Source organism: Taeniopygia guttata, chromosome 16 (assembly GCF_048771995.1).
Source record: "Taeniopygia guttata chromosome 16, bTaeGut7.mat, whole genome shotgun sequence".
NCBI classification, from domain to species: Eukaryota; Metazoa; Chordata; class Aves; order Passeriformes; family Estrildidae; genus Taeniopygia; species Taeniopygia guttata.
The window spans coordinates 4,420,950-4,445,774 of NC_133041.1; the positions used below are offsets into that span (position 1 = coordinate 4,420,950).

Genomic DNA, 24,825 nt, shown 5'->3' on the forward strand with positions numbered 1-24,825 from the left:
GAATTTTGAGTGCATTTGGGGTGCATTTGAAGGAAATATTTTGAATTTGGGCAGAATTTTGGGTGAATTTTGGGTGAATTTTGGTGGATTTGGGGAATTTTGGCGGATTTGGGGGGATTTTGGGGGAATTGGGGAGTTGTGGGAGGGTATGGGGGAATTTTGGGGGATTTTTGGGTGGGTTTGTGGGAATTTTGGGTGGGTTTGGGGAATTTTGGGGGATTTTGGGGAAATTGGGTAATTGCGGGAGGGTTTGGGAGAATTTTGGGATATTTTTGGGTGAATTTGGTGGAATTTTGGGTGAATTTGGGGGGATTTGGGGTGGATTTGAGGGAAATATTTTGAATTTTGGTGGAATTTTGGATGAATTTTGGGTGAATTTTGGTGGATTTGGGGAATTTTTGGAGATTTTTGGGGGTTTTGGGGCAATTGGGGAATTTTGGGTCAGTTTGGGGGAATTTTGGGAGATTTTTGGGTGGGTTTGGGGGATTTTTAGGTGCATTTGGGGGGATTTGGGGTGGATTTGGGGGAAATATTTTGAATTTGGGCAGAATTTTGGGTGAATTTTGGGTGAATTTTGGGTGGATTTGGGGAATTTTGGGGGATTTTGGGGGATTTTGGTGGAATTGGAAAATTCTGGGAGGATTTGGCGAAAATTTCGGCGATTTTTGGGTGGGTTTGGAGGAAATTTTTGGAATTTTTTGGGAATTTTTGCAGAATTTTGATGGATTTTGTTGAAATTGGGAAATTCTGGGAGGATTTGGGGAAAATTTGGGCGATTTTTGGGTGGGTTTGAGAGAATTTGGAGGAATTTGGGGCAATTTTTGGTCAGAATTTATGAGGATTTGGTGAAAATTGAGGAATTAAGGAAATTTTGGGTGGAATTGGGGGAATTTGGGGAAGATTTTGGGCTCCAAATTTTCGGATTCGAGTCAATTTTGGGTCATTTCTGTCCCATTTTGGGGAAATTTTGGGTCTATTTTGAGACATTTTGGGTCACTTTCGGTGGATTTTGGTTCAATTTGGGCCAATTTTGGGTGGTTTTGGGCTCATTTTTAATCATTTTGGGGCATTTCCGTTTTTTCTCATTTTTGGACTTTTTAACCCCAATTAATTCCCCGCAATTAACGCGAATCAGCACAAAGTGGGCGGAGCCAATGACGTCACCAGCGTCCTGTTTATTATTCGCGGCGTTAATGAGCGCAATTATTTTTCCTTTTAATTAAATTTTTCCTTTGAAAGTGAAAATTTTGAGGTTTTTTTTCCCCCCATTTTTGGGGCTTTTTTTGGGTTTTTTTAATCCCTCCTCAATAGAATCTCAAATTTGGGGCAAAATCCGGCGGTTTTGGGGTTCCCAAATTCAGAAAATTGGGAATTTTGGGGCTCCTCCCCCCGCCCAAAGCGGGGCCCAGACGTGCTCCGGGAATTTCGGGATTTTTCCAGAACGTTCCGCCCGCGGCCGCTCCGGAACCTGAGAGGGAAACCCGAAATTCACCAAAAAATCCCAAAATTCACCCAAAAAAAAAAAAAAAACAACCCAAAAAAATCCCAAATTTCACCCAAAAAAACCCCCACAAAAATCCAAAAATTCGCCCCAAAAAAGGGCAAAATTCACCCAACCTCCCCCCCAAAAAAACCCAAAATTCACCCAAAATAAACCACAAAAAAAATCCCAAAATTCCCCCCAAAAAATCCCAAAATTCACCCAAAAAAGGGCAAAATTCACCCAAAATAACCCCAAAAAAAATCCCAAAATTCCCCCCAAAAAATCCCCCAAAAAATCCCAAAATTCACCCAAAAAAGGGCAAAATTCACCCAAAAAACCCCACCAAAAAATCCCAAAATTCACCCAAAAAACCACAAAATTCACCCAAAAAAACCCCTCAAAAAATCCCACAATTCACCCAAAAAACCCCCAAAAAATCCCAAAATTCACCCAAAACCCACAAAATTCACCCAGGAAAGGAAAAAATTCACCCAAAAAAACCCCACAAAAAATCCCAAATTCACCAAAAAAAAGTCAAAATTCACCCCAAAAAGTCAAAATTCACCCCCCAAAAAATCAAATTCCACAAAAACAAAAAAACCCAAACAAAAAAAACCCAAATTCACCCAAAATCAACTAAAAAGACCAAAATTCAACCAAAAAAAAACCCCCAAAACTCCCTTTTCCCTCCCAAATTTCTCACCCCAAAAAATCCGAATTTCCACCAAATTTTCCATTTTTTCCCCCCCCAAAATTCCTTCCCCCCCCCAAAAAAAAAATCCATCCCCCAAAATTCCATTTTTTATCCCCGAAATTTTAATTTTTCTCCCCAAAATTCTGACATTTTTTCCAAAATTTCAATTTTCCCCCTGAAATTTCAATTTTTCCCCACAAATTTATATTTTTCCCCACAAATTTTCAAATTTACCCCCAAAAATTCCCTTTTTTCCCAAAAATTCCATTTTTACCCCAAAATTTCAAGTTTCCCCCCAAAAATTTCCATTTTCCCCCCAAATTTTATTTTCCCGACCCGAAACGACCCCAAAACCCACCAGAAAAACGAGAAAATTGGGATGTTTTAAATAATTATATTTTAAATAAAATTAACTCCAAAGAAAACGACAACGAAACGAAAGAAAATTCCCAAAAAAATTAAAATTTCAACAAAAAAAAAATCAAAAATTAAAAAAAAAAAGAAAAAAATTTAATAAAAGGAAAAAATGGAAAAAAAACCAAAAATTGACCCAAAACGCTGCCCCCCCCCTCCCAAAAAATGGAATTTTGGGGACCCCCATGGGAAAATAAATAGGGAAAAAAAAGGGGGGGACCCCAAAATTTTGGGGAAAATCTAAAAATATTTGGGAAAATCCCAAATTTGGTGGGGCCCAAACTCCAAATTTGGATTTTTGGGGGGTTTTGACCCCAAAATTGGGGGTTTGATCCAAAATTCTCCTCCAAATTTTGGATTTTGGGGGTTTTTGATCCCAAAAATGCCAAATTTTGGGGGAGATTTTGGGGTCAAAATAAGAAAAATTTGGGATTTTGGGGGGTTTGGTTGCCAAAATCTCCCACAAATCTGGGTTTTTTTGGGCTTTTTGACCCCAAAAATGGTCAAAAATCCCCAATTTTGGGGGAGATTTTGGGGTCAGGACCACAAATTTGAGGATTTTTGGGGTTTCTTTGGAGATTTTTAACATAAATTTGGGGTTTTCACCCCAAAATTTCCCACAAATTTTGGGATTTTTTTATTCTTCTGGAGGTTTTGACCCCAAATTTGGGATTCTGATCCCAAAATCTCCCCCAAATTTGGGATTTTGGGTCTTTTGACCCCAAAATCTCCCCAAATTTTGGGATTTTGGGTGTTTTGACCCCAAAATCTCCCCCAAATTTTGGGGATTTTTGGTTTTTCTGGAGGTTTTGACCCCAAATTTGGGATTCTGATCCCAAAACCTCCCCCAAATTTGGGATTTTTTTGGCTTTTCACCCCAAAACCTCCCCAAAACTTTGTGTTTTTGGGAAAATTTTGCCCCCAAATTTGTGGTTTTAACCCCAAAACCTCCCCCCAAAATTTGGGATTTTTGGGGTTTTTTTAACCCCAATTTTGTGGTTTTAACCCCAAAACCCTCCCGAAATTTAGGGATTTTTGGGTTTTTTTAACCCCAAATTTGTGGTTTTAACCCCGAAACCTCCCACAAAATTTGGGATTTTTGGTTGTTCTGGAGTCTTTCACCCCAAATTTGGGCTTTTAGCCCCAAAACCTCCCCACAAAATTTGGGATATTTGCGATTTTTAACCCCAAATTTGTGGTTTTAACCCCAAAACCCTCCGGAAATTTAGGGATTTTTGGGTTTTTTTAACCCCAAATTTGTGGTTTTAACCCCAAAACCTCCCGCAAAATTTGGGATTTTTGGTTGTTCTGGAGTCTTTCACCCCAAATTTGGGCTTTTAGCCCCAAAACCTCCCCACAAAATTCGGGATTTTTGCAATTTTTAACCCCAAATTTGGGCTTTTAGCCCCAAAACCTTGCCCAAAATTTGATATTTTTGGTTTTTCTGGAGTTTTTGACCCTAAATTTCAGTTTTTAACCCCAAAATTTTGGGGATTTTTTGGTTTTTTTGGGGGGGAGGGGAGGGGGGGATCCCCTTAGTGTCCATCCGCCCCTCCCCCACCCCAAAATCACCTCCAGGGCCGCCTGTTGGGGGGTGGGGGAGGGGCGGGGTGGGCGCCCCGAATTTGGGGTCCCTTTTTGGGGGGCGGGGGGAGGGGCCGGGGGGCGGGGCGGGGGATTCTGCTGGGTGGGGGAGGGGCGCGAGGAACCGCGGCAAAAAACCCCCAAAAACGGCGCCGAAAACGGCGAAAAACTGTCCAGAAACGATCGACGGCGCCCCAAAAACGCCGGGAACGCCGCGAGGTTGAACCAACACCCCGAAAACGTTTTTGGGGTACGGGCAGGCGGCTCCTGAACCTCATTTTGTTGGTTTTGGGGAAAAAAGCGAAAAGTCCTCGCTCGGAAGCCAAACCCAAACGGGAAAAAACGCGGAAAAGCGGAGGCGGTAACCCCAAAAGCGCCCGGAGCCACCAGCGGTGAGCGCGGCCGCCGCGGCAAAGCTCCCCCAAAACGTAAAGAGGTAAAAACAACCACGGAGAAAACCAAAGTTGCGCCGCCAAAACCACGGCGGGAGCGTAGCGGCGGCGGCGGCGCGCGCCCAACGCCGAAACGGCCGCCGCGCTCAAAATGGCCGCCGGCCATGAGGGGAAGGACGAGGAGGAGGATGAGGGGGATGGAGGCCACAAGCGATGGCGGAAAGGGAGGAAGGCGTGGGCCAGCGCCAGCCCGGCGGCGCCGCACTCCAAGGCGGGGAGGAAGGAGAGAAATCGGCGTTTTTGAGCCCAAAATGCGGCCGGGAGGAGGAGGAGGAGGAGGAGGAAGGAGGGGGGGGAAGGGTGGAGGGCGGTGAGGAAGGCCAAGAGGGAGAAGAGGAAGGCGGGGAGGAGGGAGGGGGTGGGGATGGGGGTGGTGGCGCGGCGAGGAGTGGGTGGGGGGTAAAAGGGTGTGGGGAGGGGGGAAATGGGGGTTTTGGGGGGAAAAATGGGGGTTTTGGGGGAAAAAACGGAGGTTTTGGGGGGGAAAATGGAGGGGGACAAGATGGCGGACTGAGGGGGGGAAGGGAGGTTTGAGGGAGGATTTGGGGCTGGGGGTGGTAAAATGGCGTTTTTTGATGGGGGGTTTGGGTCTGGGGGGGATAAAATGGGGTTTTGAGGGGGAAAAGTGGAGTTTTGTGTGGGTAAAGTGGCGTTTTGGGGAGAAAAAATGGGATTTTGGGATAAGGGAAGGGTGTGGGGATGGGACAAGACGGCGGCTTGGGGGGCGGAAGGGAGGTTTGGGGAAGGATTTGGGGCTGGGGGTGGTAAAATGGCGTTTTCTGACGGGGGTTTTGGGTCTGGGGGGGATAAAATTGGGTTTTGAGGGGGAAAAGTGGAGTTTTCTGTGGGTGAAGCGGCGTTTTGGGGAGAAAAAATGGGATTTTGGGACAAGGAAAGGGTGTGGGGATGGGACAAAATGGCGGCTTGAGGGGGGGAGAAAGGGAGGTTTGGGGGAGGATTTGGGGCTGGGGGCGGTAAAATGGCGTTTTCTGACGGCGGGTTTGGGTCTGGGGGGGATAAAATTGGGTTTTGAGGGGGAAAAGTGGAGTTTTGTGTGGGTAAAGTGGCGTTTTGGGGAGGAAAAATGGGATTTTGGGATAAGGAAAGGGTGTGGGGATGGGACAAAATGGCGGCTTGAGGGGGGGAGAAAGGGAGGTTTGGGGGAGGATTTGGGGCTGCGGGTGGTGAAATTGTGTTTTTTAATGGGGGGTTTGGGTCTGGAGGGGTTAAAATTGGGTTTTGAGGGGGAAAAGTGGAGTTTTGTGTGGGTGAAGCGGCATTTTGGGGAGAAAAAATGGGATTTTGGGATAAGGAAAGGGTGTGGGGATGAGACAAAATGGCGGATTGAGGGGGGGAGAAAGGAAGGTTTGAGGGAGGATTTGGGGCTGGGGGCGGTAAAATGGCGTTTTTTAACGGGGGGTTTGGGTCTGGGGGGGATAAAATGGGGTTTTGAGGGGTAAAAGTGGAGTTTTCTGTGGGTGAAGAGGCGTTTTGGGGAGAAAAAATGGGATTTTGGGACAAGGAAAGGGTGTGGGGATGGGACAAAATGGCGGCTTGAGGGGGGGAGAAAGGGAGGTTTGAGGGAGGATTTGGGGCTGGGGGTGGTGAAATGGCGTTTTCTGACGGGGGGTTTGGGTCTGGGGGGGATAAAATTGGGTTTTGAGGGGGAAAAGTGGAGTTTTGTGTGGGTAAAGCGGCGTTTTGGGGAGAAAAAATGGGATTTTGGGACAAGGAAAGGGTGTGGGGATGGGACAAAATGGCGGCCGGGGGGGGCACAGAGGGGGGAGCGGGGTTTGGGGAGGGGAAATTTGGGTCTGGTGGGGATGAAATTGGGGTTTTTTGGGGTGGAATTGGGGTTTTTTGGGGTGAAACGGTGTTTTCTTGGGGTGGAATTGTGGTTTTGGGGGGTAAATTTGGGTCAAAAAAAGGTGAATTGGTGTTTTGAGGGGGGGAAGCAGGTGGAGACAAAATGGCGGCCTGAGGGGAAGGGGGAGGGGAAATGGAGGAGGAGGGGGGTGAGGGAGGGGTTTGGGTGGAAAAAAGGGGATTTTGGGTGCAGGGAATGAGGTTTTGGGTGGAAAAAAGGGGATTTTGGGTGCAGGGAATGAGGTTTTGGGGGAAAAAAGTGGGATTTTGGGAAGGGGATTGGGGGTCTGGGGAGGACAAAATGGCGGCCTGAGGGGACAAGATGGCAGAAATGGCGTCGTCCTGAGGAGAGAAAATGGGGAAAAATGAGGGGAAAATGGGAAAAAATGGGGAAAAATGGGGGGAAATGGGGAAAATAATGGGAAATGGGGAAAATGAGGGGAAAATGAGGGGAAAATGAGGGGAAAATGAGGGGAAAATGAGGGGAAATTGGGAAAAAATGGGGGGAAATGAAGGGAAAATGAGGGGAAAATGAATGGGAAATGAGAGGAAAATGGGAAAAATGGGGAAAAAATGGGGGGAAATGGGGAAAATGGGAAAATATGGAGGGAAATGGGGAAAAATGAGGGGAAAATGAGGGGAAAATGAGGGGAAAATGAGGGGGAAATTGGGTAAAAAATGGGGGGAAATGGGGGAAAATTGGGGAAAAAATGGGGGAAAATGGGAAAAATGAGGGGAAAATGAAGGGGAAATGAGAGGAAAATGGGGAAAATGGGAAAAAAGAGAAAAATGGGAGGAAAAAGGGGAAAATTAGGGGAAATCAGGGCAAAATGGGGAGAAAATGGAGAAAAATGAGGGGGAAATGAGGAAAAAATTGGGAAAATGAGGGGAAAATGAGGGGGAAATTGGGGAAAAAATGGGGGAAAATGGGAAAAATGAGGGGAAAATGAATGGGAAATGAGAGGAAAATGGGAAAAATTTAAAAAAAAAGAGAAAAATTGGATGAAAAAAGAGAAAATCAGAGCAAATCAGGGCAAAATGGGGAGAAAATGGAGAAAAATGAGGGGGAAATGAGGAAAAAATGGGGAAAATTGGGGAAAATGGGAAAAATTAGGAGAAAATAGGGAAAATGGGAAAATATGGGGAAAATGGGGGGAAAATGAGAGGGAAATGGGGAAAATAGGGGGGAAATACAGAAAAAATGAGGAGAAAATGGGAAAATGAGACGAAAATTGAAAAAGTGAGGGAAAAATGAAGGAAAAATGGGAAAATCTGAAAAATTAGGAGAAAACGGGAAAAAACGGGGAAAAAATGAGAGGAAATGGGAAAAATGAGACAAAATGGGAAAAGTGGGGGGGGGAGGAAAATGAGAATTATGAGGAAAAATTGAGAGCTCAGGAAAAAGATTAAAAAATCAGGAATATTGGGAAAAAGGAGATGAAGAAAGGAAACAGCACCAAGAAAACAAACGGCGCCGCTCGTGAGGTAAAAAAGGGTTAAAAATGTGTTTTTTGAGAGAAAAATAGAAAAAAATGGGGAAAAAGTGAAATTCGTGAGGGAAAAAAGGGAATAAAGATTTATTTTTTGAGGGAAAAATGGGCGAAAATGGGAAAAAGGTAAAGTTTGTGAGAGATAAAGAAGTTAAAATGTAATTACAAGGGAATTTTAGGACAAATTTGGACATTTTGGAGGGAAAATTGGGATTTAAAAAAATGGGATAAAATTCCCTGAGGAGTTTTTTGGGGTCCTGTGGGGATTTTTGGGAGGGGGAAGGGGAAGGGGGAGCCCAAAATTAAGGAGCAAAAAATTCCATCCAAAATTTCCCCAAATTTCCCCCCAAATCCAATAAAAATTCCCAAAATGCCCCCAAATCCCATAAAAATTCCCAAAATTCCCCCAAATCCCAGAAAATTCCCCAAGAATCCCCACAAAATTCCCAAATTTTCCACAAATTCCCCTCAAATCCCCCAAAATTTTTCCCAAATCCCCCGATTTTTTCCCCCAAATTCCCGAGTTTCCCACAAATTCCTGAATATTTCCCAAAAATCCCCAAAAATCCCGCAAAACTCCCAAATTTTTCCCCAAAATTCCCAAATTTCCCAAACATTTTCCCAAAATCCCCAATTTCTCTCCAAAATCCCCATATTTCCCCTCCAAAATTCCCCAATTTCCCCCCAAAATTCCTGAATTTCCCCAAAATCCCCCAAATTTTTCCCAAATTTGCCCCAAAACTCCCTAAATTCCCCTCCAATCCCCCATTTTTTTCCCCTAAAACTCCTGGAAAATACCCAAATTTTCCCCAAATTCCACTCAAATATCCCAATTTTTTCCGCAAAATCCCCAAATTTCCCACAGATTTCCCCAAAATTCCCAATTTCTCACCAAAATCCCCAAATTTCCCCTCCAAAATTCCCCAATTTTCCCAAAAATCTCCCAAATTTTTCCAAACTCCCACAATTTTTCCCGAAATTCCAAGTTTTCCCCCCAAAAATCCCCAAATTTTCCCAAAAATCCCCCAAATTTTTCCCAAATCTTCAAAATTTTCCCTAGAATTCCCCAAAATCCCCAAATTCTCCCCAAATTTCCCAAATTTTCCCAAACATCCCCCAAATTTTTCCCAACCTTGAATTTTTTTTTCAAAATTCCCAGATTTTCCCCAAAATTCATAAATTTTTCCCAAAAATCCCCCAAAATTTTCCCAAATCCCCCCAATTTTCCCCCGAAACTCCCAGATTTCACAAAAAAAAAAAAAATCCCCAAATTTTCCCAGAATTCCCCTCAAACAGCCCAAATTTCCCCAAAAACCCCCAATTTTCCCCAAAATTCCCAAATTTTCCCCAAAATTCTCAAATTTTCCCCAAAATCCACAAATTTCCCCCCAAAATTCCCAAATTTCCCCCTAAAATTCTCAAATTTCCCCCAAAATCCCCAAATTTCCCCCCAAAAATCTCCAAAGTTCCCCCCAAAATTCCCAAATTTTCCCCCAAAATTCCCGAATTTTCCCCAAAATTCCCAATTTCCCCCCAAAATTCCCAAATTTTCCCCAAAATTCCCAAATTTTCCCCCAAAATTCCCCAATTTCCCCCTAAAATTCCCAAATTTTCCCCAAAATTCCCGAATTTCCCCCAAAATTCCCGAATTTCCCCAAATTCCGGCCTCACCTGTGGGGGGCTCCCGGGGCGCCCCTCCCCCCCCTCGGCGCCGTCCTCGGGGTCCCGCGGGCTGGGGGGGGCACTGGGAGAACTGGGAGAACTGGGAGGGGTGGGGGAGGGGCTGCGGGCGGCCTGGGGGGGGACACCGCGTCAGACTGGGGCAACTGGGAGGGACTGGGATATACTGGGAGGGACTGGGAGGGACTGGGAGGGACTGGGGGGGAACTGGGAAGGAACTGGGGAACACTGGTTTATACTGGGAGGGAACTGGGGGACACTGGTTTATACTGGGAGGGACTGGGAGGGAACTGGGAGGGGTTTAATGGGGACTGGGAGGCGACTGGGAGGGAACTGGGAGGGACTGGGAGGGACTGGGATAAACTGGTTTATACTGGGAGGGACTGGTTTATACTGGGAGGGACTGGGAGGGACTGGGAGGGAACTGGGATATACTGGGGGGGACTGGGAATGGACTGGGAGGGACTGGGAGGGGACACCGGGTCAGACTGGGGCAACTGGGAGGGACTGGGATATACTGGGAGGGACTGGGATAAACTGGGAGCGGTTTGGGGGGGACTGGGAGGGAACTGGGAGGGACTGGGCGACACTGGTTTATACTGGGAGGGGTTTAAGGGGGACTGGGAGCGGACTGAGATGAACTGGGAGGGACTGGGATAAACTGGGGGGCACTGGTTTATACTGGGAGGGAACTGGGGGTGGACAGGGACAAACTGGGAGGGGTTTGGGACAAACAGGGAGGGACTGGGGGACACTGGTTTATACTGGGATGGACTGGGAGGAACTGGGAGGGGTTTGGGACAAACTGGGACAAACTGGGACCAACAACTGGAACCTCCCCAGTCCATTCCGGCCCATCCCGGTCTATACTGGTCTATACTGGTTTATACTGGCCTATACTGGTCTATACTGGTCTGTACTGGTTTGTACTGGTGCTCACTCACCTCCTCCCTGGCGGCCATTTTGGTTCTGCGCAGCAGCTCCGGGACCACCCCCGGGGGGCGCTGCCGAGCCAGGAAGGGGTGCTGGGAACGGGGGGGGTTAGCCAAAATCACACTAATTCACCCCAAAATTCGCATCAAAATTAGCCCAAAATTCACACCAAAATTCACACCAAAATTCAGCCCAAAAATCAGCCCAAAATCAGCCAAAATCACACACATTCACCCCAAAAATCACACCAAAATTCACCCCAAAAATCACACTAATTCACCCCAAAATTCACACCAAAATTCACACCAAAAATCACACAAATTCACACCAAAAATCACACAAATTCACACCAAAATTCACACCAAAATTCACACCAAAATCGCACCAATTCACCCCAAAATTTACCCCAAAATTCAGCCCAAAATTCACATCAAAATCAGCCCCAAAATCACACCAATTCACCCCAAAAATCACCCCAAAATCACACCAAAATTCACACAAATTCACACCAAAATTCACATCAAAATGACACCAAAATTCACATCAAAATTCACACCAAAATCAGCCAAAATTCAGCCCAAATTCACACCAAAATTAGCCCCAAAATCAGCCAAAATCACACTAATTCACCCCAAAATTCACCCCAAAATTCACCCCAAAATCACACCAATTCACCCCAAAATTCACATCAAAATTCACACCAAATTCACCCCAAAATCAGCCCCAACATCACACAAATTCACCCCAAAATCACCCAAAATTCACCCCAGAATCAGCCCAAATTCACACCAAAATACATCCCAAATTCAGCCCAAATTCACCCCAAATTCAGCCCAAAATCACCCCAAAATCCGCCCAGAATCAGCCCAAAATTCACCCCAAAATCAGCCAAAAACATTTTTTGGGGTGAATTTTGGCCATTTTGGGATTATTTTGGGATAGTTTCAGTTATTTTGGGTGATTTTGGGATTTTTTGGGGTGATTTTTGTGCATTTTGGAGTTATTTTGGGATAGTTATTTTTGGGTGATTGTGGGATTTTTTTGGGATGTTTTGGGTTATTTTGGGCGATTTTGGGATTTTTTGTTGCGATTTTTGGGCATTTTGGGTGATTTTGGGGTAAATTTTGGCCGTTATGGGGTTATTTTGGGGTATTTTCAGTTATTTTTGGGCGATTTTGGGTTATTTTGCGATTTTTTTGGGGTGAATTTTGCGCATTTTGGGGTTATTTTGGGATAGTTATTTTTGGGTGATTTTGGGATTTTTTGGGGTGAATTTTGGGCACTTTGGGGTTATTTTAAGATATTTTCAGTAATTTTTGGGATATTTTTGGGATGATTTTTGGGCATTTTGGGGTTATTTTGGGATTTTTTTGGGTTATTTTTGGGTGATTTTGGGATTTTTTTGGGGAGAATTTTGTGGTTATTTTGGGATAGTTATTTTTGGGTGATTTTGGGATTTTTTGGGGGGAATTTTGGGTGATTTCAGGATTTTTTGGGCTGATTTTTGGGCATTTTGGGTGATTTAGGGGTAAATTTTGGCCGTTATGGGGTTATTTTGGGGTATTTTTAGTTATTTTTGGGTTATTTTGGGGATTTTTTTTTGGGTTATTTTTGGGTGATTTTGGGATTTTCTGGGATGAATTTTGGGCATTTTGGTGTTATTTTGGGATATTTTGGGGTGAATTTTGGCCGTTTTGGGATTTTTTGGGTGATTTTGGGGTGAATTTTGTCATTTTCGGGCTCACCCGCAGCAGCTCCGGCGCTCGGGGCCGATCCTGCGGAACCTTCCGGAGACACCGAGAGACGAAATCCCGAAATTCCTCCGACCTGGGGGGACCCAAAATGTGGGGCTGGACCCCAAAATGTGGGGCTGGGACCCCAAAATGTGGGGCAGGACCCCAAATGTGGGGCTGGGACCCCAAAATGTGGGGCAGGACCCCAAATGTGGGGCGGGACCCCAAATGTGGGGCTGGGACCCCAAAATGTGGGACAGAGACCCCAAAATGTGGGGCAGGACCCCAAAATGTGGGGCTGGACCCCAAATATGGGGCAGGGACCCCAAAATGTGGGGTGGGACCCCAAAATGTGGGGCGGGACCCCAAAATGTGGGGCGGGACCCCAAATGTGGGGTGGGACCCCAAATGTGGGGTGGGACCCCAAAATGTGGGGCAGGGACCCAAAATGTGGGGCAGGACCCCAAAATGTGGGGTGGGACCCCAAAATGTGGGGCGGGACCCCAAAATGTGGGGTGGGACCCCAAAATGTGGGACTGGGACCCCAAAATGTGGGACTGGGACCCCAAAATGTGGGGTGGGACCCCAAAATGTGGGGCTGGACCCCAAAATGTGGGGCTGGACCCCAAAATGTGGGGCTGGACCCCAAATGTGGGGCTGGGACCCCAAAATGTGGGGCAGGATCTATGGGGCAGGGGGATCTATAGGATAAATCCATGGGAGGACAGATCTATGGGTCAGACAAGATCTATAGGGTGAATCCATGGGTCAGACAGGATCTATTGGACAGGACCTATGGGGCGGATCTATAGGGCGAATCTATAGGGTGAATCCATGGGTCAGACAGGATCTATGGGTCAGTTCCATGGGGCACACAGGATCTATAGGGCGGATCTATAGGGCGGATCTATAGGGTGAATCCATAGGGTGAATCCATGGGACACACAGAATCTATGGGTCAGACAGGATCTATAAAGCAGATCCATGGGGCACACAGGATCTATAGGGCAGATGTCTGGGTCAGAGTGATCTATGGGGCAGATCTATAGGGTGAATCCATGGGTCAGACAGGATCTATAGGGCAGGATCTCTGGATCAGAGGGATCTATAGGGCGGATCTATAGGGTGAATCTATAGGGTGAATCTATAGGTTGAATCCATGGATCATACAGGATCTATGGGTCAGGATCTCTGGGTCAGACACGATCTATAGGGTGAATCTCTAGGGCAGATCCATAGGGCAGATCTATAGGGCAGATCTATAGGGTGAATCCATGGGTCAGAGTGATCTATAGGGCAGAATCTATAGGTCAGAGGGATCTATGGGGTGGATCCATAGGGTGAATCCATGGGTCAGACAGGATCTATGGGTCAGTTCCATGGGGCACACAGGATCTATGGGTCAGAGGGATCTATAGGGCGGATCTATAGGGTGAATCCATGGATCATACAGGATCTATAGGGCAGATCTCTGGGTCAGAGGGATCTATAGGGTGAATCCCTGGGTCAGACAGGATCTATGGGTCAGGATCTCTGGGTCAGACACGATCTATAGGTCAGAGGGATCTATAGGGCAGATCTATAGGTCAGACCCATAGGGTGAACCTTAGGCACTGACCAGAGGCGGGGCTGGCGCAGGGCCGGGGGCTCCCTCTGCGCGATGTGGTACAGAGCGCTCAGCGCGTTCAGCTGGAACAGCGGCGGCCTCCGCTCCGCTTTGGGGCAAAAACGGAAAAAAATGGCACATTCAGACTGAATTCTGCACTAAATTCTGTCCCGAAAAACCCCAAATTCAGAACCTAAAAACCCCAAATTCTGCACAAAATTCTGTCCTGAAAACCCCAAATTCAGACCAAAATTCAGACCCAAATTCTGTCCCGAAAAACCCCAAATTCCGTCCCTAAAAACCCCAAATTCAGCACAAAATTCTGTCCCAAAAACCCCAAATTCAGACCAAAATTCTGTCCTGAAAAACCCAAATTCAGCCCAAAATTCTGTTCCAAAAATCCCCAAATTCAGCCCAAAATTCTGTCCTGAAAAACCCCAAATTCAGACCAAAATTCTGTTCCGAAAAACCCAAATTCAGCCCAAAATTCGGGCCATAAAAACCTCAAATTCAGGCCATAAAATCCCCAAAGTCACCCCAAATTCCCCCTAAAATCCCCCAAAAATCCCCCAAATCCCTAAAATCTTTCCAAATCCCCCCAAAATCCCACTCACCCAGCTCGATGCAGGTGATGCCCTGTGACCCCAAAACCCCCCTAAAAACCCCAAAATTCCCCCAAAAATCCCCTAAATTTTTCTAAAATCCCCCAAATTTTTCCAAAATCCCCCAAAACCCCCAAAATCCCCCCAAAATCCCCTCTCACCCAGCTCGATGCAGGTGATGCCCACTGATCACAGACACCCCAAAACCACCCACAAATCCCCCAAAAATCCCCAAATTTTTTCCAAAATTCCCCCAAAAATCCCTAAAATTCCTCCAAAAATCCCCAAAATTCCCCCAAAATCCCAAAAATTCCCCCAAAATCCCCAAAATTCCCCCAAAATGCCCTCCAAATCTCCGCTCACCCAGCTTGATGCAGGTGATGCCCAGTGACCCCAAAACCCCCCTAAAAACCCCCCAATAACCACCCAAAACCCCCCTAAATGCCCCAAAACTCCCAAAATTTTGCACAAATCCCCCCAAAATTCCCCTAAATCCCCCTAAAATCCCCAAAATTCCCCCAAAAATCCCCTAAATCCCCCCAAATCTCTGCTCACCCACCTCGATGCAGGTGATGCCCGCTGACCACAGACACCCCAAAAAACCCTCTGAAAAATCCCCAAAATTCCCCCCAAAATCCCCAAAATTCCTCCAAAAATCCCCAAAATTTCCCTAAATTTTTCTAAAAACCCCCAAATTTTTCCAGAATTTCCCCAAAACCCCCCAAAATCCCCCAAATTAGTGCTCACCCAGCTCGATGCAGGTGATGCCCGCTGACCACAGACACCTCAAAAAACCCCCCAAAACCCCCCAATAACCACCCAAAACCCCCCTAAATGCCCCAAAACTCCCAAAATTTTTCACAAAATCCCCCAAAATCTCAAAAAATCCCCCAAATCCCCCAAAATTCTCTCTCACCCAGCTCGATGCAGATGATGCCCGCTGATCACACACATCCCAAAACCCCCGAAAAATCTTCAAAATTCCCCCAAAAATCCTCAAATTTTTTCCAAAATTCCCCCAAAAATCCCCCAAATTTTTCCAAAAAACCCCCAAATTTTTCCAAAACCCCCCAAATTTCCCCCAAAATCCCCCCAAATCCCCTCTCACCCAGCTCGATGCAGGTGATGCCCAGTGACCCCAAAACCCTCCTAAAAACCCCCCAATAACCCCCCAAACCCCCCTAAAATCCCCAAAATCCCCCCAAAAATCCCCCAAATTTTTCCAAAATCCCCCAAAAATCCCCAAAAACCCCCAAAATTTCCCCAAAACCCCCCAAATTCCTGCTCACCCAGCTAGGTACAGGTGATGCCCGCTGACCACACACCCTCCAAAATTCCCCCAAAAATCCCCCAAAAATCCCCAAAATTCCCCCAAAAATCCCCAAAATTTCCCCAAATTTTCACAAAATCCCCCAAAATCTCAAAAAATCCCCAAAATCCCCCAAAATTCTCTCTCACCCAGCTCAATGCAGGTGATGCCCACTGATCACACACATCCCAAAACCCCCAAAAAATCTTCAAAATTCCCCCAAAAATCCTCGAATTTTTTCTAAAATTCCCCCAAAAATCACCCAAATTTTTCCAAAAACCCCCAAATTTTTCCAAAACCCCCCAAATTTTTCTAAAAACCCCCAAAATGCCCCCAAATTTGTGCTCACCCAGCTCAATGCAGGTGATGCCCAGTGACCCCAAAACCCCCCTAAAAACCCCCCAATAACTCCCCAAAAACCCCCTAAAATCCCCAAAATTGCCCCAAAAATCCCCCAAATTTTTCCAAAAATCCCCCAAATTTTTCCAAAATCCCCCAAATTTCCCCCAAAACCCCCCAAATCCCCTCTCACCCAGCTCGATGCAGGTGATGCCCGCTGACCAGACGTCGGCCCGCCCGTCGTAGCGCCCCTCGTCCATGGCCAGGATCACCTCGGGGGCCATCCTGGGGGGCGGGGGTCAGTTTGGGTGCCCCTCCCCCACCCTGGGGACCCTCCCCCACCCTGGGGACCCTCCCCCACCCCGGGGTGCCCCTCCCCCTCACCAGTAGGGGGTCCCCACCAGGGACTTGGCGGGGGTGGAGGCGGCGGCGGAGCCGAAGTCGCCGAGTTTGACCAGAGCCGGAGCGCCCAGCAGGATGTTCCCGGCCTTGACGTCCCTGTGGGGAGATGGGGGGCAGGGGCTGTGGGGCAGGGGCTGTGGGGCAGGATCTATAGGGCAGGATGATCTATGGGTCAGGATGATCTGTGGGTCAGGATCTGTGGGTGAGGCTCTATGGGTCAGGATGATCTATGGGTCAGGATCTGTGGGTCAGGATCTATAGATCAGGATCTATAGGTGAGGATGATCTGTGGGTCAGGATCTGTAGGTGAGGCTCTATGGGTCAGGATCTGTGGGACAGGAATTCAGGATCTATAGGTCAGTATCTGTGAGTCAGGATCTGTGAGTCAGGATCTGTGGGTCAGGATCTATGGGTCAGGGTTTCAGGATCTATGGGTCAGGATCTGTGGGTCAAGATCTATAGGTCATGATCTATAGGTCAGGATGATCTGTGGGTCAGGATCTGTGGGTGAGGCTCTATGGATCAGAGTTTCAGGGTTTCAGGATCTATGGGTCACAATCTATGGGGCAGGATCTGTGGATCAGGATCTATAGGTCAGGATGATCTGTGGGGCAGGGTCTGTGGGGCAGGGTCTGTGGGGCAGGGTCTGTGGGGCAGGATCTATAGATCAGATTTGGGGTAAATTTGGGGGGTCCTGGGGGGATTTGGGGTAAATTTGGGGGGTCCCGGGGGGATTTTGGGTAAATTTGGGGGGGTTTAGGGGTGATTTCGGGGGTCCTGGGGGGGATTTTGGGGGGATTTGGGATAAATTTGGGGGCGTCCCAGGAGGATTTTGGGGGGATTTGGGGTAATCTATAGGTCAGGATGATCTGTGGGTCAGAATCTGTGGGTGATGCTCTATGGGTCAGGATCTGTGGGTCAGGGTTTCAGGATCTATAGATCAGGATGATCTATAGGTCAGGATCTATGGAGCAGGATGATCTATGGGTCAGGATTTCAGGATCTATGGGTCAGGATTTATAGGTCAGGATCTATGGAGCAGCATGATATATGGGGCTGGATTCCAGGATCTATAGGTCAGGATCTATGGGTCAGGATGATCTATGGGGCAGGATTTCAAGATCTATGGGTCAGGATTTCAGAACCTATGGGTCAGGACTTCAAGATCTATGGGTCAGGATATATACATCAGGAATTCAGGATCTATAGGTCAGGATCTATAGATCAGGATAATCTATAGGTCAGGATGATCTATAGGTCAGGATGATCTATAGGTCAGGATCTATAGGGCAGCCCCACCTGTGGATCACCCCCTGGCCGTGCAGGTAACCCATAGGTTGGGCTCTGTGGGTCAGGATGATCTATGGGGCAGGAATTCAGGATCTATGGGTCAGGATGATCTATGGGGCAGGATTTCAGGACAATCTATAGGTCAGATCTATGGGGCAGCCCCACCTGTGTATCACCCCCTGCCCATGCAGGTAGCCCATAGGTTGGGCTCCATGGGGCAGGATGATCTATGGGGCAGGAATTCAGGATCTATGGGGCAGGAATTCAGGATCTATGGGGCAGGAATTCAGGATCTATGGGGCAGTAATCCAGGATCTATGGGTCAGGATGATCTATAGGTCAGGATCTATGGGTCACAGTGATCTATGGGGCAGCCCCACCTGTGTATCACCCCCTGGCTGTGCAGGTAGCTCAGGCCCTGCAGGGCCCCCTCAGCGATGGCGCCGATCTCCTCCTCACGCAGCGGCTCCTGGTGCGCTGGGGACACCCAAAATCACCCAAAATCACCCCAAAAATCACCCAAAACATCCTCAAAAACATCCCTAAAATATCCCCAAAATATCCCCAAAATATCCCCAAAAATTACCCAAAATATCCCTGAAATATCCCCAAAATATACCCAAAATATCCCCGAAATAACCCCAAAATATCCCCAAAAATTACCCCAAACATCCCCAAAACATCCCCAAAATATCCCCAAAAATTACCCAAAACATCCCCATAATATACCCAAAATATCCCCAAAATATCCCCAAAAATTACCCCAAAATATCCCCGAAAATCACCCCAAAACATCCCCAAAATCACCCCAAAATATACCCAAAATATCCCCAAAATATCCCCAAAAATTACTCCAAAATATCCCCAAAACATCCCCGAAATATCCCCGAAATATCCCCAAAATCACCCCAAAATATCCCCAAAAATTACCCCAAAATATCCCCGAAAATCACCCCAAAACATCCCCAAAATCACCCCAAAATATACCCAAAACATCCCCGAAATATCCCCAAAATATCCCCAAAACATCCCCCAAAATATCCCAAAAAATGACTCCAAAACATCCCCAAAAATACCCCCAAAATATCCCCAAAAATTACCCCAAAACGCCCAGAAATCACCCCAAAAATTACCCCAAAACATCCCCCAAAATATCCCCAAAACATCCCCCAAACATCCCCCCAAAATTACCCCAAAACATCCCCAAAACATTCCCAAAATATCCCAGAAATATCCCCAAAAATTATCCCAAAATCACCCCAAAAATATCCCCCAAAAATACCCTCGAAATAGCCCCAAAAATCCCGCAAAACATCCCCAAAATAGCCCTAAAATATCCCACAAATTATCCCAAATCATCCCCCAAAATATTCCCCAAAATTATTACTAAATCCCCCAAATTAGCCCCCAAAAACACCCCAAAATCCCCCAAAAATCCCCCCAAAAATCCCTCTAAATCTCCCAAAAAAACCCCCAAAATTCCCGTTTAAATCCCAAAATTCCCGAAAAAAAACCCCAAAATTCCCAAAAAAACGCCCCAAAATTCCCGAAAACCTCCAAAATTCCCCAAAACCCCCGAAATTCCCCAAAAAGCCCCGAAATTACCCGAAGTGCCCCAAATTCTCACCTTCCAGCAGGTCCAGGGCTGATCCCACACAGAACTCCATGGCCAGCTGGGGGAGGGGCGGGTGGGGACCCCAAAATTACCCAAAAATACCCCAAAATTGTCCCCAAAATCGACCCCAAATTGTCCCAAAAGTACCCCAAAATTGTCCCAAAATACCCCGAAATTATTCCAAAAATTCCCCCAAAATTGTCCCAAAAATACCCCGAAATCATCCTAAAAATCAACCCCAAATTGTCCCAAAAGTACCCCAAAATTATCCCAAAAGTACCCCAAAATGATCCCAAAAATACCCCAAAATTATCCCAAAAGTACCCCAAAATAATCCCAAAAATACCCTAAAAATCAACCCCAAATCGTTCCAAAAATACCCCAAAATTGTTCCAAAAATACCCCAAAATTGTCCCCAAAATCGACCCCAAATTGTCCCAAAAATACCCCAAAATTGTCCCAAAAACACCCCAAAATTATCCCAAAAATACCCTAAATTATCCCAAAAATCCTCCAAAAATTATCCAAAAAATACCCCAAAATCCCAAAAATTTCCCCAAATCCCAGAAATCAACCCAAAATTACCCCAGAAATCCCACAATTCCCCCAAAATCCCAAAAATACAAAAAATCCTCCAAAATTACTCTAAAATCCCCAAAATCCACCAAAATCAACCCAAAGTTACCCCAAAAATCCCCCAAAGCCCAAAAACCCTCCAAAATTACTCTAAAATCCCCCAAATCCCCCAACATATTAAAAATTCCCCCGAATCCCAAAAATCAACCCAAAATCATCCCAAAAATTCCCCCAAAATCCCAAAAACCCTCCAAAATTACTCTAAAATACAAAAATTCCCCCAAAATCCCAAACACCAACCCAATATTATCCAAAAAATCCTCCAAAATCCCAAAAATCCCCCCCAAAATAACTCTAAAATCCCCCAAAATTTCCCCAAAGTCACCCTAAAAATCCCAAAAAATCCCCTCAAGTCACAAAAAGATTTGCCAAAATCCTAAAAATCCCTTCAAAAAAAATCCCCCCAAAAAAGCCCAAAATATTAAAAAAACCCCAAAAAATCCCTAAAAAAAAACCCCAAAAATTTAAAAAATCCCAAAAACCCCCAAAATTGCCCCAAATTTTGGGGTGCTCACCCAGGCCGTGTTCTCCCGCAGGTAGCACCCCCTGAACCCCAAAAATCCCCTAAAAAAAACCCAAAAAAACCCCAAAAACCCAAAAAAGACCCCCAAAAACTCCCAAAAAAACCCCAAAAATTAAAAAAATCCCAAAAACCCCCAAAATTGCCCCAAATTGGGGGTGCTCACCCAGGCCGTGTTCTCCCACAGGTAGCACCCCCTGAACCCCAAAAATCCCCTAAAAAACCACAAAAAACCCCCAAAAAACCCAAAAAAAATCCCAAAAAAACCCCCAAAAAAAACCGCAAAAAAAACTTTAAAAATCCCCAAAACCCCCAAAATTGCCCCAAATTGGGGGTGCTCACCCAGGCCGTGTTCTCCCGCAGGTAGCACCCCCTGAACCCCAAAAATCCCTTAAAAAAACCCAAAAAATCCCCCAAAAAACCCAAAAAAAACCCCAAAAAACCCCCCAAAAAAACCCCAAAAATTTTTAAAAATCCCCAAAAACCCCCAAAATTGCCCCAAATGTGGGATGCTCACCCAGGCCGTGTTCTCCCGCAGGTAGCACCCCCTGAACCACAAAAATCCCCTAAAAAACCCCAAAAAATCTCAAAAAACCCCAAAAAACCCCAAAAAATAAAAAAAAAAAACCCAAAAAAACGCAAAAAAAAATTTTAAAAATCCCAAAAACCCCCAAAATTGCCCCAAATTTGGGGTGCTCACCCAGGCCGTGTTCTCCCGCAGGTAGCACCCCCTGAACCCCAAAAATCCCCTAAAAAACCCCAAAAAATCTCAAAAAAAACCCCAAAAATCCCAAAAAAAACCCCAAAAAATATAAAAAATCCCAAAAACCCCCAAAATTGCCCCAAATTTGGGGGTGCTCACCCAGGCCGTGTTCTCCCGCAGGTAGCACCCCCTGAACCCCAAAAATCCCCTAAAAAAACCCCAAAAAATCTCAAAAAAACCCCAAAAAACCCAATAAAACCCCAAAAACTCCCTAAAAAAAACCCCAAAAAATTTTTAAAATCCCAAAAAACCCCAAAATTGCCCCAAATTTGGGGTGCTCACCCAGGCCGTGTTCTCCCGCAGGTAGCACCCCCTGAACCCCAAAAATCCCCTAAAAAAAACCCAAAAAAAACCCCCAAAAAACCCCAAAAATCCCCAAAAAAACCCAAAAAAAAATCCCAAAAAACCCCAAAAATTTAAAAAAATCCCAAAAACCCCCAAAATTGCCCCAAATTTGGGGTGCTCACCCAGGCCGTGTTCTCCCGCAGGTAGCACCCCCTGAACCCCAAAAATCCCCTAAAAAAACCCAAAAAAACCCCAAAAAAAAAGCTAAAAAAACCCCAAAAAACTCCCAAAAAAAAAAAACCCCAAAAAATTTTAAAAATCCCAAAAAACGCCAAAATTGCCCCAAATTTGGGGTTACTCACCCAGGCCGTGTTCTCCCGCAGGTAGCACCCCCTGAACCCCAAAAATCCCCTAAAAAAAACCCCAAAAAAACCCCCAAAAAACCCCAAAAAAAAATCCCAAAAAAATTTTAAAAATCCCAAAAACCCCCAAAATTGCCCCAAATTTGGGGTGCTCACCCAGGCCGTGTTCTCCCGCAGGTAGCACCCCCTGAACCCCAAAAATCCCCTTAAAAAACCCAAAAAAATCTCAAAAATACCCAAAAAAACCCCAAAAAATGTAAAAAATCCCAAAAAACCCCAAAATTGCCCCAAACTTGGGGTGCTCACCCAGGCCGTGTTCTCCCGCAGGTAGCACCCCCTGAACCCCACGGTGTTGGGGTGCCGGAGCCGCTGCAGCACCTTCACCTCCCTCACGATGTCCTGCCACTTCTTTGGGGCAAAAAAAGCACATTTTGGGATTTTTGGGGATTTTTTTTTGGGGGGAATTTGGGGGATTTTGGGGGTCTCACCTCGCTGGAGGCTCGGCCCCGGTAGGACATTTTCTTGATGGCCACCAACTCCTGGGAGCGCAGGTCACGGGCCTGGGGGAATTTGGGGAAATTTGGGGATTTTTGGGGGGATTTGGGGGATTTTGGGAGAATCTGAGGGATTTTTGGGGTTTTGGGGGGATTTGAGGGGGAGTTTTGGGGGATTTTGGGGGGATTTGGGGGATTTTGGGGAGATTTGAGGGAATTTTGGGCATTTTGGGGGGATTTGAGGGGGAGTTTAGGGGGATTTTGGGGTTTTTTTGGGGATTTTTGGGGGGATTTGGGAGATTTGAGGACATTTTGGGGAGATTTTGGGGGAGTTTGGGGGATTTAAGGGGATTTGGGGGGTATTTTTGGGGGTTTGGGGGGATTTTGGGGGTTTTTGGGGTAATTTGGAAGATTTAAGAAGATTTTGAGGGCATTTTTGGGGTTTTGGGGGGATTTGAGAGGGACTTTGGGAGGATTTTGGGGGATTTGGGGGATTTTCGGGGGAATTTGGGAGATTTGAGGGGATTTGGGGGGGATTTTTGGCATTTTGGGGGGGTTTGGGGGGTTGGGGGGGATTTTGGGGGATTTTTGGGGGAATTTAGGAGATTTGAGAAGATTTTGGGGGAATTTTTGTGGTTTTGGGGGAATTTGAGGGGGAGTTTGGGGGGATTTTGGGGAACTTGAGGGGATTTCGGGAGATTTTTGGGGAAGTTTGGGGGATTTGAGAGATTTAAGAAAATTTTGGGGGGATTTTTGGGGTTTTGGGGGGATTTGAGGGGGAGTTTGGGGGGAATTTGAAGGGATTTGAGGGAAATTTTGGGTTTTAGGGGGATTTTGGGGAATTTTAGTGGGATTTCTGGGGGATTTGAAGGGATTTTGGGGAACATTTCAGGGTTTTGGGGGGATTTGAGGAAGTTTTGGTGGGATTGGTGGAAGTTTGCAATAATTTTGGGGGTTCTGAAAAAGATTTTGGGGGATTTTGGGGGGATTTAAAGGGATTTTTTGGGGATTTTACGGGAGTTTGGGGGGATTTGAGGGACTTTTGGGGGGATTTTTGAGAATTTTAGGTGATCCCTGAAAGATTAAAAAGAATTTTGGGGGATACCGGACGAGTTTTGGGGTAGATTTTGGGGTGATTCAGATGGATTTTAAAATTTATGGCATTTTGGGAATTTTTGAAGAATTTTGAGGAGAATTTCGGAGAGTTTGGGGTTTTTTTTGGTGTGATTTGAATGGATTTTGGAATTTTATGGCGCTTTGGGTGGATTTTGAAGCGTTTCACAACAATCTGGACAAATTTTGGGGCGTTCACGATAAATTTGTGCCACTTTAGACCATTTAAATTCAATTTTAAACGGATTTTTAGAGGGATTGGGCTGTTTCAGGTGAATCCTGAGGTGTTTTATTGGATTTTTGAGGCTGTTTTAGCACCAATTTCAGGCGGAATTTTGGTTTTTTTCCCTCACTCACACTGAAAACAGCCCCGAAACTTCCGTGCCCGATCTCCCGCAGCTCCCCAAAAACCTTCTCGGGGTCATCTTTGAGGAATAATTCCGCAATTTCGGGGTCCCGGAGGTTCCCAGGTCGGCTTGGGGGACGAGGAGCCGGCATGGCAAGGGTGAAACTGAGGGGAAAAGCACCAAAATCCACCTTAAATCCCATTTTTTACTCCTAAATTCACCCCCCAAACCCACCCCTACCCCTCAAACCCTCACGACTCCCTCAGGATTTCCACACAAATTTTCATTAATGACCCCCAAAGTCATAAAAGTGACCCCAAAGCGCACGAAGGAGCCCAAAAAGCCTCAAAATTCCCTCAGGACCCCTCCCCAAATCCCCAAATTCCCAAATTCCCCTCAGCCCCCCCCCCCCCTTCCCCTCACCGGCGGCTCCGGCGGGCGCTGAGGGAGCCCCGGGCCGCCCCCCCCCGGCCGCTGCAGCTCCGGGGGGGGGCTCCGCTCTTCCCCCGACGCCTCCTGGAGGTGGGGGTGGCTCAGAAGTCCCAAAATCGCCGAATTTCACCTCAAAAAATCGGCGGGGAAGGAGGGGGGGGGGGGAAACCCCCCCGGTGCCGCCTCAGCGCCCCGGGCAAGATGGCGCCGGCGGGAGGGGCGGGAAGCGGCGGCGCGTGCGCAGTGACGTCAGTGAAGGCGAGGGAAGTGCGGGCGTGCCATGAGTTGGGCGGAAACAACCAGCCAATCAGCGAAAAGAGCGGGAAAAAATGCGTAAAATGATTGGTGGAAGGGTAAAGAGGGCGGGAAGGAAGGAGGAGC

General features: G+C 46.5%; 1 protein-coding gene across 8 annotated transcripts; it reads right to left on the minus strand.

Annotated features, from left to right (window-relative positions):
• Positions 1-1,155: 1,155 nt before the first annotated feature.
• On the minus strand, positions 1,156-24,684 carry TAOK2 (TAO kinase 2). Of its 8 annotated transcripts, none has more exons than XM_072936417.1 (13): positions 24,436-24,667; positions 24,023-24,176; positions 22,547-22,618; positions 22,365-22,466; positions 19,505-19,550; positions 18,258-18,354; positions 16,570-16,683; positions 16,379-16,470; positions 13,948-14,044; positions 12,342-12,423; positions 10,608-10,688; positions 9,655-9,777; positions 1,156-1,468 (listed from the first exon to the last, which is right to left on the minus strand). In XM_072936417.1, exons 2-13 carry the CDS (start codon positions 24,161-24,163, stop codon positions 1,358-1,360), a joined length of 1,158 nt encoding a protein of 385 aa, XP_072792518.1. In that variant the 5' UTR covers positions 24,164-24,176; positions 24,436-24,667; the 3' UTR covers positions 1,156-1,357. The 8 variants fall into 8 exon arrangements, with proteins under 8 accessions (XP_072792518.1, XP_072792519.1, XP_072792520.1 ...); XM_072936413.1 differs by lacking the exon at positions 1,156-1,468 and adding an exon at positions 4,114-6,835 and having other exon boundaries at positions 24,436-24,683; XM_072936418.1 differs by lacking the exon at positions 10,608-10,688 and having other exon boundaries at positions 24,436-24,669.
• Between the last annotated feature and the right edge of the window lie 141 nt (positions 24,685-24,825).

Excerpts from the sequence above, each read along its gene's own strand:
- TAOK2 (XM_072936413.1), bottom strand. The coding sequence starts at position 24,163 with ATGCCGGCTCCTCGTCCCCCAAGCCGACCTGGGAACCTCCGGGACCCC. Across the intron at positions 14,045-16,378 it reads CATCACCTGCATCGAGCTGG|CGGAGCGGAGGCCGCCGCTG; the intron begins GTGAGAGGGGAT and ends TTTGCCCCAAAG. Across the intron at positions 6,836-9,654 it reads GCCCCGGGAGCCCCCCACAG|GACGACGCCATTTCTGCCAT; the intron begins GTGAGGCCGGAA and ends TTCTCTCCTCAG.